At 25.4% G+C, this 19,701-nt stretch overlaps 1 protein-coding gene across 1 annotated transcript; it reads right to left on the bottom strand.

Moving 5' to 3' along the window:
* Window positions 1-312: 312 nt before the first annotated feature.
* On the bottom strand, window positions 313-19,199 carry LOC135924729 (solute carrier family 25 member 3-like). Its single transcript, XM_065459834.1, has 7 exons — window positions 19,065-19,199; window positions 18,903-19,024; window positions 18,678-18,857; window positions 15,744-15,925; window positions 1,486-1,658; window positions 1,201-1,311; window positions 313-852 (listed from the first exon to the last, which is right to left on the bottom strand). Exons 1-7 carry the CDS (start codon window positions 19,147-19,149, stop codon window positions 674-676), a joined length of 1,032 nt encoding a protein of 343 aa, XP_065315906.1. The 5' UTR covers window positions 19,150-19,199; the 3' UTR covers window positions 313-673.
* Between the last annotated feature and the right edge of the window lie 502 nt (window positions 19,200-19,701).

Raw genomic sequence — 19,701 nt, forward strand, 5'->3', positions numbered from 1 at the left:
TTTTTTAAAATATAATACATCCATAAATCTTATAATTATACAAAATGTACATTTTAGTAAACTAATACATAGTAGGTTTTCATCAAATAAATTTATTATAAAAACCATTTCAATTTACTAAATGCTTTAATTGGGATGCTAATAATTTATAAAAAAATTTTAAAAAAGAGATATCAGTCCCTTTCAATTTACATTTACTTGTTTGCTAAATTTTAAAATATTTCATTTTGAAAAGATATCAGTATATTTTGTTTTTAAGATTCATTTCACAATCCAAATGATTACATATAGCAAACATAATAACAAAAATTTTAATTTATAAATTAGACACCGTTTGAAAAATACATCAACTGTTAATAAATAGTAAAATTTGAAAGCTTTTCGAAAATCGTGTGAAATACAATTTTAAAAAAGGTATAAGTTTATGGTGGGTGACAATCTTGTGATTATAAATGACTATTTCTCATTTTTAATATAAAATAGGTTCTGAGAATAATTTTAAAGAATGTTAATATGTATGGATAAAATTGAGTATAATGTAATTATAGCATACATCTCTTCAGAATATGAATACATTTGACAAAACCAGTAGTAAATTAAATTTCAAAAAGGCTATGCAAAGTCAAATAATTAATAACATTTTAGGAACTTAAAAAAAATAATTTTAATATATTCACAACTCCTTGAGGGTGAGATCAATATCTGACAACTTCCTCTTAAGACTTGCAGGCATTTCAGGTGGTGGAGGTCTAGGCATCATGAAAACAACCTTGACGGAATCGTATATAAACCATTGTAAAGCGGTGAGAGTGCCTATCATTATTATCCTAGGGACGAGGCCTTTCCAAAGACCTAAATTTTATATAAGTTTAAAATACAATTTTCGCGGTTAAATATGGTTTGTTCTGGATTTATAAGCTGAATCTGAAAACCCATTTAAATATAACCAAGCCAATTTTCAAATTTGTTTTGTTATGATAATTTAATTTACATTCAAACAAAATTTTTATAAGTATAAATTTATATTGCATAACCCACTGCTACCAAAAAATTATGGGTATATGAAAGAAATATTTTTAAAGAATAAATGTTTCAAGTCCAGGATTTAAAATTTAGAAGAACATCTTTTCCTATACCTATTATATAACGCTTATTATATTTGATTATATAGATAAATTAATATATTTTTTTAAAAAAAACCTCTAAATCCAAGTTTTTTGGCTGATGACATCATTGTATTTCCTTTGTCTTTATTCATGTAGGAAACTATCGTGTCGGCGGGATGTGAGACTACGGCGCAAAACACACCAGCTATGAAAAATAAATATTAATTTAGTTTTTATGTGCAAGTTAGCTAATGTTTCATAAAAAATGAGGATATACAATTTTATAAAATACACATTTTAATATTTATATAATATTAAAATAGTACATGATCCCCATCATTTCTAACCAGCCATTTAGGATAAAAATTTATAAGCATACCAATGTAACCAGCACTAAAGGTGACTATAAGCTGTTCAGCTTTAGTGCATTTGGAACGAGGTTTAGGAACAACGTGTTTGTATAGAGCTTCGACCGTTCGTTCAAAGCAAGCGAATTTCATCATTGTGTAGGGAATTTGTCGACCCCATATCGGAACCAAACTCTTGTAAAAGCTATTTTCAATAAAAAGACATAAAATGTAAACATTAAACAGTAATTTATGTATTTTATGCTAAATATAAGGTATTTATATGAATAAAGGCTTTTAGTTTGTCTATAACAATGAATATTATAAATATGCATACATATAGCTATTTTCTGTGTGGGCAAAAAATTAAATTTAAAATAAAGTTGTATCAACAATTTATTTAGTATTATTTCGCGCTTTCAAGAATATATAATTTTTTTCTGTTTATAAAAATAATATATAACATAAAAGGTTCTGAATTTTAAGATAATTTTGTTACCAAGTAAGCTCTGGGAGGCGTTTTTCAAATATATTTTAATATTAGATGTAATAATTGTGCTATATTAAGTGAGGGGGGGGGGATTTATTACCAGATGTTAAAAATAAATAAAATATCCATTTTTCTTTTTGTCATACTTAAATAATTAAATCATTTGATTCAAATATTGAACAATATTTTTTTAAATGCCACACTTGAAACTTTATTTATAAATTAATAATTTTACATATCATTTAATTTTATAATTTTTTACGATATAATTTTATTTAATATGTTTAAATACAGTGTTGTGATGATTTAATGAAACATATTGACGATTAAATTAAAACCCATCCATATAAAATTATAATCTTTGCAAAAATAATTAAAATATAGACAAAGCATTATTGAAATTTATTTTTGCAAAGATCAGGGATTTGAACCGAACCCGAACCCGGAGAAGTGAACCCGGGTTTTTAGAAATAAACTCTGAACCCGAACCGAACCTGAACCCCATTTATAAAATTTTCAAAACCTCGAACCGAACCCAAGAATTTTATTTGAACCCGGGTTCAATCGGGTTCAGTGTATTATTTAAATCATATATTAATATATGTAAATACAAATATTATATTTTCAAATTTCCAATTAAATGAAGTCTTAATAAATTTTAAATAACTTAATTCATTTATGCCATTTTAAATTTATTCTCGATTCCTATTGGAGTGTTAAAAAATTTTAAACAATTGAAATAATTTACGCCATTTATTTTTAAAATTAGAAGAAAATGGTTAACACATCAAAGTAAAAATTATTATATTGTTAATTTAAAAAATTCTAAACATCTAACTTAAAAATTGTTAAATGTAGGGCAGTTTTTGTGAACTTATTAAAATGATTTTAAAATTTATATATGCTAATCATTTATTTTTGGTTCAGTTTAATTTTTACAAGATATTAATGAAGTGCATATTATAAATGAAATTAAATTTATAAATATCTCTTTTTTAATTCTGAAATCATTGCTATTTAAAAAAATTGTTCTCTTTTTATAGATTTAAGATTAAAGATAAAGTCATATTTGATAAGCATTTTACCCTTAATAAAATCAATATGTTCATATTGCAAAGTAAAAATGTCTGGTAATCACTTGTCAAATTTAGAAAGACACCTGGAAAGAAATCACAACAATGAATATTTAAATTATTTAAATGAAAAAACCAAATATCAGGAATTGTTATTGGCAAAAAAACCTAAAATTAATATAGAAACCTTTTTTCCAAAAAAGCATATAAGTATAAATATATCATCTAATGATTTGATGAGTTCTATACTAGAACTTGTTACTGTAAATGGCCGGCCTTTATCAATTATTGAAGATTCGGGATTTCAAAGAATTATAAATCCACTCCTATCTGGGCTCAATTTAGTTATAAACAAAGAAAATTTATCCAGAACTATTAATAAAACAGCCCAATCAAGAGACAAAATATCGAGAGAGGTAGAAGGAAAATTAATAAGTTTAAAATTTGATGCAGTTCAACGACTAGATAGGTCAATTCTTGGTGTAAATATTCAATTTATATCAAAGTCCATTATAAATTTGAGGACTCTTGGAATTGTAGAGCTGAAAGAGAGATGTACAGGAGAATATATAAAAGAGAATATATTAAAAACTTTACTAAAATTTAAAATTAATATTCAACAAATATACACAATTACTTCTGATAATGGTTGTAATTTTTTAAGAGCTATAAAGCTCCTGCAACCAGAAACTGATTATGATATAAGGAGTGAATCAGCAGATGAGGAAAATATGGATGTAAATGTATATAAATATGATATTGATGATATACAAAATACTTTTTTATCAACTATTATATCCTATCCGATTTATAGTGTACGGTGTGCAGCTCACACACTTCAGCTGGCACTTCAAGATGCTATAAAATTATCACCTATTGTGGAAACCATTGCAAAAGCTAGGAGCCTAAATTTAAAATTAAGACATCCCACTTACCAAAAGTTATTAAAAAATATGAAACTCCATAAGCCTGTGTTAGATTGCCACAGATGGCATTCAACCCATGATATGTTAAAAGGCTGATTTTACTAAAAACCAATATCGAAGATTTTTTTACAGAGCAATCTGATTATTTATTGACTGAAGATTGGAAAGAGATAATAACGATTGTTGAAATTTTAAAACCGCTAAAAATCGCAACCAAACAATTCCAATCTGAACAGTTAACACTGACAGATTTTTATGCAGCATGGTTAAGATGCTGCATCGAACTGGAAAAAAATCTAAACCATTTTGCTCAATTACTATATTCTTGTCTTAAGAACAGAGAAGAAAGGTTTATAAAGAACGAAATTCTCTTAGCTGCCATATACCCGGACCCAAGATACAAGGTTAATTAAAAGCTTAGTAAATTAATTATTTTAGATTTATATTAAAATTGTTATTTTATGAAATATTTAAATATAAACAATATAAATCCTTAAATATTACAGGTATTACTTAGTGATGATGATAAGATTTGTGCGAAAAAACATCTTGTCAATTTATGGAGACGAATTAAAAGCTTAACAACGCCGATTTTATCTGATGATATTAGTTCCGATGAAATTATTGAACAAGAAGATGATTTAGAGAAATTGATACAACTTAAAGAAAGGCAGGAGAAAATACTTAAAAGAGGGCCAACGATTTATTGGAACAATAATTACTGGGTTTAGCGATTATAAAAGATTAGATAAGAAGGAAAATATTTTGCATTTTTGGGAGTCTGCTAAGCTAGAACACCCTGAATTATATATTTTATCTAAAATCTTATTTGCTGTTCCTGCAACCCAAGTTAATTTTTCATATTTTCACATATAAATACATTTAACATAGGTTAGCGTTGAAAGATCTTTTTCACATTTGAAATTCATTCTTTCACCACATAGATCGAGGATGAGTGAACAACTCTTGGAAGATATTATGCTAATACGTCTAAATAAAATTTTTAAAATTGATACATGACTATATGCTTTGTATTTTTAACTATATTTGCCTGTAAATAAAATAAAAAATTTATTTTTTATATCAAATTTATGTCTAGTTTTTTATTATGATTTAAATATAGAATTTTTTTTATCAACTCAAAAATTCTTGAACCCGAACCGAACCCGAACCAAACCCGGGTTCAAAAATATTTCCCTGAACCGAACCAGAACCGAACCCACCTTTTTTTTTATACCCCGAACCGAACCCGAACCGAACCCGGGCAAAAATTTTGTCGGGTTCGCATCCCTGGCAAAGATTATAATTTTATATGGATGGGTTTTAATTTAATCGTCAATATGTTCCATTAAATCATCACAACATAGAATTATACCGTATCAGGTCAATTCAGAGATTTTATCGCGAAACTTTTATCGCGAATGTCGTTTATCGCGAAAAGTTTTTATAGCGAAGGTAAAATCGCGAAACTAATTCTGCGAATTTATCTTCGCGAAACATTTATAGCGAAGACAATTTCGCGAAGCCATTGTCGCGAATTTATTTCCGTGAAACCTTAACCGCGAATTTTTTAGAGCGAATACTTTTTAGAGCGAATACATTTTAGCGAAACATTTCATGCGAACACTTTACAGCAAATTTTTTATCGCGAATATGTTTGCGCGAAGTCATTACCGCGAGCGCATTACCGCGAAACAATAAATATATTGCGAATGCATTTATTTAAAGGAAAACAACAATTATTTATTATTTGATGTTTTTTAATAAAAAATGATATGCTACTATTGTAATATTATTTTTGTTACAATTTATTAGTGATTTTCACGCCCAAGATTTTAAGTAAAAAAAATATTTCTTGAAGTTCAAAAAATTTTTTGAACATATTATGATAAAAATTTATATCTTCTTTGTAAAAATATCTTTTTTAAGGAATTCTTTTGTGAAATTTATTATAAATATACAATTTTTAGGTGAAATGTTTTTTTTATCATTTTTGTAAAATTATCTATTTCTTAAGTATATTAAAAGAGGTAGCTAAATAACTTTTTTTTAAATATTTATATTTAACTATTTATATTATTTTGTGATCTTTTTAAGGATAATATTTTAATGTGACAATTGTCATATTCGTTATTTTTCTGATTTTTTGACTCAAAAGGGTAAAAATATCATTTAGATTGTAAACATGCTAAATTAAAATTTCATGAAGATCTACCATTGAAAAGTGACAATTGTCATAATCGTTATTTTTAAAGTTTTATGACCAAAATGAGTTAAAATAAGTATTGCTAGTATGTTTAAATAAAACTTCAGTGAAGATGTACCCTAGATAGGTAACAATTATCATAATCATTATTTTTAAACTTTTTTAACGGGAAGGTGACAATTTTCATAATCGTTATTTTTAAAGTTTTTGAATTTTTTTGACCATAATGGGTTAGAATAAATATTGCTAGTATGTTTAAATACAGTGAAAATATACCTTAGATAAGTGACAATTATCATAATCATTATTTTTAAACTTTTTTTGACGTAAATGGGCTATAAGTATTGATAATATTTTAAATAAAACTTCAGTGAATATGTACCCTAGATAAGTGACAATTGTCAAAATCGTTATTTTTAAAGTTCTTTGTATTTTTTTAACGCAAGTAGGTAAAAATATCGATTGTAAACATGTTAAATTAGAATTTCATGAAGATGTACCATAAAAAAGTGACAATTGTCATAATCATTATCTTATAACTTTTTTTGACGTAAATGGGCTAAAATAAGTATTGCTAACATGTTAAAATAAAACTTCAGTGAAGATATACCCTAGATAAGTGACAATTGTCAAAATTGTTATTTTTAAAGTTTTTTGTATTTTTTTAACGCAAATAGGTAAAAATATAGATTGTAAACATGTTAAATTAGAATTTTATGAATGTACCATAAAAAAGTGACAATTGTCATAATCGTTATCTTATAACTTTTTTAAATTTTTTTGACGTAAATCGGCTAAAATAAGTATTGCAAACATGTTAAAATAAAATTTCAGTGAAAATGTACCTTAGATAAGTGACATTTGTCAAAATCGTTATTTTTAAAGTTTTTTGTATTTTTTTAAGGCAAATGGGTAAAAATATAGATTGTAAACATGTTAAATTAGAATTTCATGAAGATGTACCATAAAAAAGTGACAATTGTCATAATCGTTATTTTATAACTTTTTTTAATTTTTTTTGACGTAAATCGGCTAAAATAAGTATTGCAAACATGTTAAAATAAAATTTCAGTGTTAGATAAGTGACAATTGTCATAATCGTTATTTTTAAAGTTTTTTGAATTTTTTTGACGCAGGGTAAAAATATAGATTGTAAACATGTTAAATTAAAATTTCATGAAGATGTACCATAGAAAAGTGACAATTGTCATAATTGTTATTTTATAACTTTTTGAATTTTTTTGACGTAAATGGGCTAAAATAAGTATTGCAAACATGTTTAAATAAAATTTCAGTGAAGATGTACCCTAGATAAGTGACAATTGTCATAATCGTTATTTTTAAACCTTTTTGACGCAAATGGGTAAAAATATAGATTGTAAACATGTTAAATTAAAATTTCATGAGAATGCACCATAGAAAGGTGACAATTGTCATAATAGTTATTTTTAAAATTATTTGAATTTTTTAGAAGCAAATGGGCAAAAATATAAATTACTTACATGTTAAAATAAAATTTCAGTGAAGATATACCATTGAAAAGTGACAATTTTATAATCGTTATTTTTAAAGTTCTTTGATGTAAATGGGTTAAAATATAGTGTAATTCATTTTAACCATAATAAAATCTAAACATTAAATTTATAGGATGTTAATTGTATCATATTACTAAATAATATTCATATGGTTTTTAAGTTCTTTCTATAAAAATCCTACCCTGAATTCAGACTCAGCACTATTTTGCCACAAGTATACAAAAATATTTGCTTACTGTGAATGCAAGGTTATACATCTTTATAATGTAGCATTAAAATTTATTAATTCAAGGAATAAGATTGTGAATCCATATCTTGAAAGTTTAGAATTTAACATAGGTTACAGCTATCTTTAATAAAACAACGATTATGAGAATGAAAATATTGATTTGTTATATTGTTTGGACTGAAATTTTATTTTAACATGTTAACAATTTATATTTTTGTCCAATTGCGTCAAACAATTCAAAAACTTTAAAAATAACGATTATGACTATTGTCACTTATCTAGGGTACATCTTCACTGAAATATTATTTTAACATGTTAGCAATTTATATTTTAGCCCATTTGCTTCAAAAAAATTTAAAAATAACGATTATGACAATTGTCACTTTTATATGGTACATCTTCATGAAATTTTAATTTGACATTTTTACAATCTATATTTTAACCCTTTTGTATAAAAAATTTCAAAAAACTTCAAAAACAACGATTATGACAATTGTCACTTATCTATGGTACATCTTCATTGATATTTTATTTTAACATGTTAGCATTTTCTATTTTTGCCCATTTGCTTCAAAAAAATTTAAAAATAACGACTATGACAATTGTCAATTATCTAGGGTACATCTTCATTGAAGTTTTATTTAAACATGTTAGCAATTTTTTCTTTGACCATTTGCGTCAAAAAAATTCAAATAACTTTAAAAATTATTATGACAATTGTCACTTTTCTTGGGTACATCTTCACTGAAGTTTTATTTAAACATGTTATCAATACTTATTTTGGCCCATATACGTCAAAAAAGTTTAAAAATAACGATTATTACAATTTACACTTTTCTGTGGTACATCTTCATGAAATTTTAATTTAACAAATTTACAATCTATAATTTTACCCATTTGCATCAAAAAAATTCAAAATAAATTGTCACTTATCTAGGGTACATCTTCACTGAAGTTTTATTAATATATGTTAACAATACTTATTTTAACCGATTTACGTCAAAAAAATTTAAAAAACTTTAAAAATAACGATTATGATAATTGTCACTTTTATATGGTGCATCTTAATTAAATTTTAATTTTACATGTTAAAAATACATATTTTATCGTAAAAAAATCTAATATGTTTAAAAATACCGATTATGATAATTGTCATTTTTCCAAGGAACATCTTCAATAACGAATATAAAAATTGTTAGATTAAATTATTATCCTTAAAAAGATCATATACATAAATAAGTTAAATAAAAATATTTTTAAAAATGATTATTTAGAAAATCCACCTCTTTACTTATAAAATAGATAATTTTACAAAAATGATAAAAAAAACTATAAAAGATTTCACCTAAAAGATTGTTTATTTATTATAAAATTCACAAAAGAATTCCTCAAAAAATATTAAAATTTTTATCAAAATATATTTAATCTTTTTGAACTTCAAAAAATATTTTTGCTTAAAATTTATGCCGTGTGAAAATCACTGATAAATTGTAAAAAAAATAATATTACAATAGTAGCATATCATTTTTTTTATTAAAAAAATATCAAATAAAAGAAATCCATTTTTCATTTCATAATTAATATAAATAAATAATATATATCATCATATAATATGTTTATTTGTTGATAAATAAAATATTAACATTAAATATAAATAAAATAATAGGCCGCGTTATATTTCGCAAAATAGTTTTCGCTATATTCTCTTCGCGATTTATGTTTCGCGATATTAACTTCGCTATAAAATTTTCGCGATTATTGATTCGCGATAAAAATTTCGCTCTAATGTATTCGCTTTCAAAGTTTCGCGATAAAAAATTCGCGATATTTGTTTCGCTATATTTTTCGCGGAAAAGTATTCGCTAATGTGGATTCGCGATAAAAGTTTCGCTATAAAATTCATTCGCGATAAAAGTTTAGCTGAATTGACATGGAACCGAATTATACACCTCTACATAACACTAGTAATAGCAATAATCTTCAATTATTTCAACAAATAATTATTCTTTAGTTAACAGATAAAAATACCGATTCTCACGCAGCTTAAACCAATTATATAACATATTTTATATATATTTCAACATTATTTAGGTATTGTTAATATCTAAATGTCAAATAAAATATTAAATAAAATCTATATCATCTTTAAAGTTCAAAAATGATAATGTAAATAAGCAGAAAAAAATTAAATCTTAAAAAATAGCAATAGTTTCAAAAATAAAAGATTTTGTTTAAGGTTTATTTTTAAAAATTTTTCATTATAAAATATCTTTAACTAAGCCTAATAAAGAAAGAAAAGATATGACAAAACTCAAGTGTGACATATAAAAAAAATTACCTTAGTCTTTAGGTAAATTCTTAATTTGGGACTTCACATGCATCTCTTAATTTCTAAAAAATGAAAATTCTAACCCGGTTGAATAGCAAAGAAAAAAAAATCAAATATTCGAAATTAATAAATTATATTTTTTTACCATCTTTATTATGTTAAAAAAAATAAAATTTTGTCTATATACAAAAAAATACAAACCAAAATTAAAAAAAACAAAGATGAAATATAACGTAATGAAGAATATGGAAGGAATAGTAGGCCTCGACAAGTTCTTTGGAGAGAATACTGCCATAGAGACTTATATAATTCGCTTTAAGGATAATTATGGCCAGCCTCTGTCTGTGGAAAAGGCAATCTCGAGATCGCTACCGCTAGTAAGTTTGCAAATGTGAGATCCTGCCTTTGAAAAAGGATAATGTAAACTTACCAAAGGAAGTCAAGGTTGTAGATATTATTGGAATAAAGATATGTCATTCTGAAGGCCGGGTCCGGATAAATTTAAAAAAAAATTAATTATGAAGATTTATTTCAAGAAAGGAAAATTAATTCATAAATAAATATAAAATGTGATAAAAATATGCATAAAAATCAATATCGATTAAATTCTAAAAAATATAGGCCGATCCACATTTTTCCTAAGTCTAATATCAGTACCAATCTAATACCGATAACACAACATAACCCTATTATTAATTAATCTATTCTTTCAAAAAAATCAAAAAACGTTTATATTTGAATTTATGCCATTTTATATTAAAAAATATATTTTAAATATTTTGTTGTAAATTATTAAAATCAAAATTGAAAAATGCTCCATCTTGCGGAAATTTTTTAAATACTTTATTTTTCTATTATATATTATTATTATTATAGAAATACTTCAATATATATAATTAATTTTCCCAATTCATTAAAATATGAATTTTTAAACAATAATTATTTTTATATTATATTTTTTTGAAAAATATTTTGCAATTTATAATTATATACAATTTAAATATAATAGAAAATATTTTTATAAATAAATGAAATATTTAAACATAAAATCATTAAAAATAAAAATTAGTTAAAAATAGAAACGCTTTCAACGTTCATTGACAAAATTGAAACGCGTTGTTACTTCAAAAAAGGGAACGCGTTTACGTTCGTTCAACTAAATTTTTTATTTGTAAAAAAAGTTTCTTAATAATTTTTAATATATAAAAAATATAAATTTCTAACTTTAAATTTATTATTAAAAAAACGAGTTTAAAACAATTAATGATAAAAATATATAGCACATATATATAAATTTAAAAACAACTGAATAAAAAAACAATTAAGAAATCAGGTTATTTGCATTGCTATAGAGAGGGGATGAATAACTATGCAATTACTTTGATAAATAACCATCCTAAGGGATTGTTTGAAATAGATGGCTTCATTATGATCGCCATTTATTTGCCTATATTTTATCTCTAATAATGTAATAAATTTAAGAAATTCCTCACCAAAAACACAAAAAGTATTGGTGATCGGTGAGACAAAAAAAATACGTTATCGATATCTGAATATTTTTAAGATTTCTACATAACCAATTGCTATGGCATCTCTGCTGGATCGTGCCAAAAATCGATGCATATGTAATCACATGCTATTGGAAGACAAATGTATTAATTAGGCTGATACCATAGGGTCATTGTGTTCAACAATTAAAATATAAAACCCTAAAACTTAAAAATTTACTTTACTATTATTATGATCAAATCTAACAATCTAAAATAAATTATTAACAGGCTACTTATATATAGTTTTTTTAAATTTTTTTTAATATTTATGTTTTAATAATTTAATAATCAATATTATATAAATTAAAAATAACATGTAAACTATGTATAAGATAAGATATTTAGAAATATAATTTTAAAAAGAGGTTAAAAATAGTCATCTTCCTCTGGTGACGGCTATGAATCTTTAAAAAGTTTAAATTGTAAGGTAGTATTTCAAAGCTGTTTTTTTTAATTAAAAGGGCCCTCGAGATTGCTGTTTTATGGCTCTTTTGGCAAATCAGTTTAATTAGGGATTTAGCCTCTTTCCCAAATCAGCAGTTTGTTGATACTACTGTTGTCAGCTATATTTGAATATTTATGGGTTCGGTATATCTAATGGATCATATATTTGATGGGGTGATATGCATTTAAAGTCTCAATATATGTGTGTCATATAATCCAGGGGGTTAAAGTATGCCCATCCGACCACGAGTTATTAATAACGGATGTGGTTCGAGATGTAAAGGAACATCGGCGTTGAATAATAAATCTTGGATTATTCTATTAATTTTTTCATGCCTTACATATTTACATCTGTTCATGAGACAATGGAATGGATGCGTAGCTTTAGAATCATCCATTATTCCACAAATTTTATAGTAGGATAGATATGTCTAGCAAGCCTGACAGAGCATATCTATGCTATTTTTGTCAAAAGAAATTTATATAGCATGCTTAGATAAGTTTCTAACCATTTGTGGCCTGATTTATCCAATATCAACGAATGAAGGTTAGTAAACTGCTGTGTATCATTGCTCGAAGGCAGATAATAATCAACAAAACGTGGAATGATTACAGCATCCCAATCCTTAAGTAAATTAGAGCGGATTAATTGTGCCAAAGGATGTGTTAGCAGACTAGCATAACAAATCATTGTTCAACATGGTGTCCTTAAAAGGTTTAATTAAATTAGATATTTTTGTTTGTTTTTAATAAAGATGAAACAAAAGAAATTAAGGCTAGGGGCAATATTGATCGTAAGCCAAGTCCGCTGGATTCTGTTGGTAGGGTGGTTTAGCCAGCTATTTTGTGAAATTTTAGTTAAGTATATTTTCCAAAATAGATTTAAAGTTTTCTTCATGTTTTGGAAGTATGGATAAAAATAAATAGGCGCCAGATGATCTGAAGCATATTTGTTTTTTTTTGGAAATATTAAAATTTTTTAATCAAATAAAATGCCTAATGATGGTAAGGTAGATGCTTGAGAATATTTTCTTTTGAATAAAGATTAATCAGATTGTGTTCTAAAAAAATTTGGCTTGGCTACACAAAGATCCTCCTATTGGTGATCCGAGAACGAAAATTTTATCTTTAATCACATGAGTAAAAGAATAAATAATTGGTGAAGAAAAATTTTAAGTTGAGTACATTTCACTTTTTTTTATAATTTAAGGATAAATTTTGTTGAAAAATTAAAATGATGATATGTACAGCTTTAATTATTTGACTGATAGGTCCCAATAATGTGGCAAGCATCATCTAAATATCACATTGATGTCGAGAACTAAGAAGAATGCGGACCGAGTGAATCCCCTTTCCTTTGCTGAAAGAATAGTTTGTTAGCCATATCGTAATATTATAGAGGTACAGTAGCTCCACTGGACATAATTTGGATAAACTTCTAAGAACCTTTGGATTAAAACATTACAATTTAAAATATTAAAGCCATTTTCTATGTCAAGTTTGATGATTGCATGTTATAAAGCATGGATACCCAACGTAATCCTTGCCACTTGTTTCGCATCCCTTTTAATGTCAAACCCTAACTGGTTAGGAGACAGCGATTATAATAAGGGTTTTGTTTAATGTTTGAATATAATTTTTGAGATAATTTTTTTTATAACTCCCCCTATAGCAATTGGGGGATGCCTTGATCTTATAGCTTCTGTAAGGCGATTAGTCTGACTCCAGTGAAATTAATGGATGAGGTAGACCCACATCGAGAATGTCTTTGATGGTGAAAAAGGACTATTATTAACATTAGCTGTGTTTGAAAAGCAGATCATTAAAAATCTGGCCTGTATCCGGAAAAATTTGTTCATTGTTAAAAACATTTTTAAATATTAAAACTATTTTTTTTAATATAATTTTAAAGATTGTCCTGAAAATTGTTTTTATAAACGAAATTTGTAATTTTGAAATTCATATTGGAATTATTATTAAAGAATTTGATTAAATTATCTGATAGATTTTGATGTGGAACTTTCTTTGTCTTCAGGGACATTAAGGATGTGAAAAGTAAAATGGAATAACCGCTCCCATAATAATAAATGATTGCAATACTGTTATATTGATTTGGTGAGGTAACTGGAAGGATTGTACTACTACTCTGGCTTCTCGGGGTATTCTGGGTAATGTTGTGGGAAGTCTTTGGTCAAGAATAAGTCAGCCCATGAATGACTTGTATCATTAAAATTTTTAAATATTTGCTATTGCAGAATCATGTTAAATATTAATACTAACAGGGAATTATTAAAATTATTATGAAAGGCATTAAATGATGATGTTAAATTAGTATTTTATTTCTTGTTCAATATTAGAGTGGAAGGTAGTATATTACTGAGTGGACATTTATACAATGAGGAAAGATTCTACCTTCTCGGCACAAAATCTGCTTGTTCAATTTTCTAAGGATTCAATCCTCCTAGGGTAATATGCACTACTTTTTTAAAGTTGTTTTTAATGTTTTTTATATAAAATATATATTTTTTTAATTCAATTTTTAATATATTCTTATGTTTTTTTAAAATACATTTCATTTTTTCTAAATTGACCGTTTTATAAAAAAATTATTAACAATTACTTCCTATTGGAAGAAAAAAAATTTTAATTAATGGAGATTAAAGAATAATTAAATTTAAAAAACATATTATATAAAATTGTTTGAAAAAATATAAAAAGTAGAGGTAAAAAATTGGGGGAAAAAATAAATTCAAATTTTATAATTACTCAAAAATTGGGGCAAAATACAAAAGTATACTAAAAGGGAAATACAACTTAAAATCCAAAAAATAATTATAAATACTTTAAACCTGTAGAAAAAAAATAGTTACACAAAAATTACCTTAGCCTCTAGTTAATTAATTTGTTTATTATAGTTAGTTTGTTTATATACTAGCTAATATTTATATTTATACTACCATCATATAAATTTTTTTAAACCTAAGATGGTTAGGTTAAGAATAGATTTTTTTTGTTGACTTAATATGGAATTCAACATATAATAAATCAAATTTAAAAATATTAACATTACCTACTTTCTTATATATTTAGATATTTCCACATTTAATTTCTTTTCACAAATTAATAGCATACATAATATAGGCTAAAAAATTTTTTTAATTTATGATAGTTAATTCTCATTTTTGGGCATCAGCTAAATGGAAAGTAATAGCCAATATCAATACTAATAGTATTGGTAGCCGACGCATCTGTTATTGGTTAATAACGTTATTTTTAATTTAAAAATAATAATTACAAAAAAATCAATTTGTAAAAAATAAACATTTTAAAATTATCACTTTTTTGTTAGCCATTATTTCAGTTCAACAAATATCCTATTTTATTAAAAAATGATTGTTTAAGCAGGCCAAGTCTAAAATTAATTAAATAATGCAAGAGCAAAGGAAACATGCATACAATATAAGTAATAATGAAATTTATTATTATAAACATTTTTTAAAAATCAAACCCCCTTAATCCCTCCTGTTGCATTATGATGGGTGCTCCTGCCCTCAGAGTACTAGCAAAATTGGGTTGTGTCTGGATCCTAACTTTAACTGCTTCCATAGGAGACAAGGCTATATCGGCTATAAATTCTGCACTTGCACTAGCTGCCAAATAGACTGATGTTCGGTATAAATATGATTTTTCCTTCAGGATAAAAATTATAAAAAAAAACAGGATTTAATTAATATAATGTAGCAGTGATAAATATATATGCTCTAAAAAAAATTCTAAAAATCAATTTTTAATTTTTTTGTTTTGTTAATTATTAGATAAGTGATAAAATTTTCAACACACATGGTTTTTATTTTAAACTACCTGGGGTAGAATGTTCCTTAACCAGAGATTTCAGATGAAGGGAACATAATTTAAAAAATTATGCTACAACATCTGGTTATTTAAAATAACTAAAAACGAAAAAAGAATATACCAATTTTCAAATGGGCCAGCCTATCATTTAAGAATAAAATAAATCTTATAATAGCCTGTCAAATTCTAGATAGTCTCAAAATTAGGGAAAGTTCCAGAAAATTATAATAATTGTAATGTAAAGGAACAGGATGGAGCAAAAAATAAAATAAAATTTTTTTGGATCTTATATGGACAAACCTTAAATTTGAAGATTTATGAATAAAATTTTGGTATATTCTTATTCATGGGATATTACTATTTATATTAAAATGATTACTTTCAAATATTTATTTAAATATATGAAAAATTACATTTTAATGACGTCTCATAAAATATAATATTGAGCTATTATTAGAACTTATGAATAATGTAAACATGGAAGATGAGGAATATTATTACACTAACAAATAGTATCTAAATATATTAAATTTATGAAGAAACCCCCAAAAATATTGATAAAATAAGTAAAAAAATGTTATAAATATCATCTTCAAAGAATATTTTAAGGATACTAATTTCAAACTCAAAATACTGATGCATTGCAACACACATCAGATTGTTTTGAACAATAACTGCCACATTTAATATTAATAATATTAAGCCAATTTTTGTTGAACTTTTTAAAAAGTAATTATATTTGTAATAATATAAAACAACATTCTATAGAATACATTTTGAATCATTTTTAATTTCAATCCATTGAAAACATTTCAATTATTTTAGAAGTTTGTATAAGAAGATGAGATAATCAATGCAACATAATAATGGAAAATGGCTCAATTTAAGCCAATTTTTAAAAATGGCTAACTCAGTATTTTATCCAGAAAAATATTATGCAAGTCTGAAGATTTTGCTCATACATAGGACAAAGGTTTGGACATATATTAGAGAAATATCAAGGCTTTGGCAAAATTTATCTGGCTACAATATTTTTTTAAAAATTGACTCTAAATTGCATTTATTACCTCAATTTGGTGTCCATTTTCAATGCTAATTCAAATATTGCATATATGATGATTGAAGGTTTAACATTTGAATAATTGAATTATTTTTCATATCTCAATTGTTTTTTTTGTTAAATCAAGGAATAAACAACCTACTTATATACAATCTTCAATTATTTGGATAATTATTTGTTGATATATCTTTCCAAAGAATACTATGAAAAAAGGTATCTTTTAAATTTTTAAAAAGAAGGTCATAAGGTAAGATTAAAATATATCATTACCACAAAAGAGTAAATCTGGTAACCCTAAATAAAGAGTAAAATTGACAGTAGCTTAGGGGGATTGCAGGGCAAGGGGGTGTAGACTCTGCTGCCTATCAAAGAATTAAAAACTTAAAAAAGTTGTAAATTGTTAAAAAATGGACTAATTCTGGAGTTGAATGACAATTTATGGTTTTTGCAAAGTTTTTCGGAAACTATGGATAGAATGAAGTACGTAATTTTTTTTGATATCTCTTTTTCCTTCTCTACTGCAAGGACAATATTTACAAAAGAAAATGATTATCATGGAAGTGAGAATAATAATGTTAACGATTCCCGTTCATTATAATGTTATAAATATAGTAAGGATCCCGAGCATTGCTTGCTTAGTACAGACAAGGATTTATGGGGGCACACGATATCGATTCTAATGAATAAAAAATAATGAAGGAAAAATAAATAAAACAAAAGAGAAATAGGAAAATAGAAAAAACAAACGATAATAAGCTTCTTAGGATAATGGTTTTCAGGGACTAACTTTACAATTATAGGATAGATGCCTCTGGAAGAAAACACACTACCAAACATAAGACTTATTTTTCTTTTTTCAAATAATCTAACCAGGTGTCAGGTACATTATTATTAATATTGTTATGGCTGTATTACATGACCTTACAATTTTTAACACTATTCTGCCAGTAAAGGAACTAATAGATCACCTCTTACTTACTCCTCTCTTCTTTACTATGCAGCTGACTACATAGTGGTACCGTCCATATAATAAAACACATATACATAATGTGAAGGATATATATATTAGTAAATACACATGGTGCACACTACAACTCTTGGTAGATGATGAAATAGCACATTGGTAAAAATCAGGTTGTAAATAATTATTTACTCATCAATATCATATATAATGATTATTATTAATAAAAATGGTGGGTAGTTATATATTAGTAGGGTAGTAATTTAGTAAATAAAATAATATGTTAAAAATGATTTAAAGCTGTTATTTTTTTCAAGTTTTGGTCGATATTAATTTGATATAAATCTGTCAACCCTAGTGTAAATAATAAATTATATATGAAAATTTTAAACTAAAAATTTTGTGAAATTTATGTGATATGGAGCTTTTCACCCATTTAAATCAAAATAATATAAATATCTCAAAAAAGATTAAATGTTTATATGTATTTAAATAATTTCTCTAATAAAGACATATTTTAACTATAAATAAACATAATATTAATATGATAAGGTTTATAAAATAAAAACTTCTCCGAGGGCTTCACTATAGACATTTTTGAATATTTCATAAAAACCAAATTTGCATAAGCCTTGCATAGAATATCCAATCAATGTAGGTGCCCAGCCTTTACCAAGGCCTTTAACTCCTTCTTCTCTAATTGTTATATTAAAACCTTGAAATATTCCTTTATATTTGCCAGGATCAACCTAAATTTTAAAAAAATGCATGTTCAAAGGATATATAGATATTACTTGAATGCGACATTTTACTAAATCTAAAGGAACCATTGCAGTATGAGTTAGGCCACAACTCAAAATACCTCCTAGGCCACATAATGCATAATATTTCGCGGATCCATATTCGCAACTATTTTCTACAATTAATTTCATGATAACTATTTAGCAATTTATAACCTGATGATGAGAGTTTCTTAGTGCTTGAACTTTCACAATTTGCTTTGAAATTGTAAATATTTGGAGTGATAAAAGGAAAAGGCATACTGTTATGCTAATACTATATTGACAAATTAAAAAAGATTGCCTCTGTTGTATTTGACAGCCATATGTTATATAAGTAACTTGTCAAATATTGACACAATTGAAAATAATATATAAAACTATAATATACAATGAAATACTAAATTTTATTATTAACAAACATTTTTTTAAAAATGCTAAACTTATCGTTTACAAATAGAAACAATTTTTAAGTCATATTTTCGTAAATTATTAAACAATATTCCCTAAATATTAAAATATTTTAATAATTTATATTTTAATAGCGAACCAATAATGATTACATCTATCAGCCTACTAGACCTACATCCTTCCAAAGTTGAAGTCCAAAGAGAAACAAGGAAAGAGACTGCTAACTAAAATAATTAATCCATCCAGACGTTGAACAATGAAATTGATTTTTAGAATGTATTATTGGTAGCAGAGTTGGGCTGATCCTCCGGAAAAAGAATTTAGTTACAGAAACAGATTCCTTATATAAAATGGAACTTAGATACAGATACTAGTATCTTATTCAAAATATGAAAAAGATACA

This window comes from Gordionus sp. m RMFG-2023, chromosome 2, assembly GCF_954871325.1.
Source record: "Gordionus sp. m RMFG-2023 chromosome 2, tfGorSpeb1-WG-v2, whole genome shotgun sequence".
NCBI classification, from domain to species: Eukaryota; Metazoa; Nematomorpha; class Gordioida; order Chordodea; family Parachordodidae; genus Gordionus; species Gordionus sp. m RMFG-2023.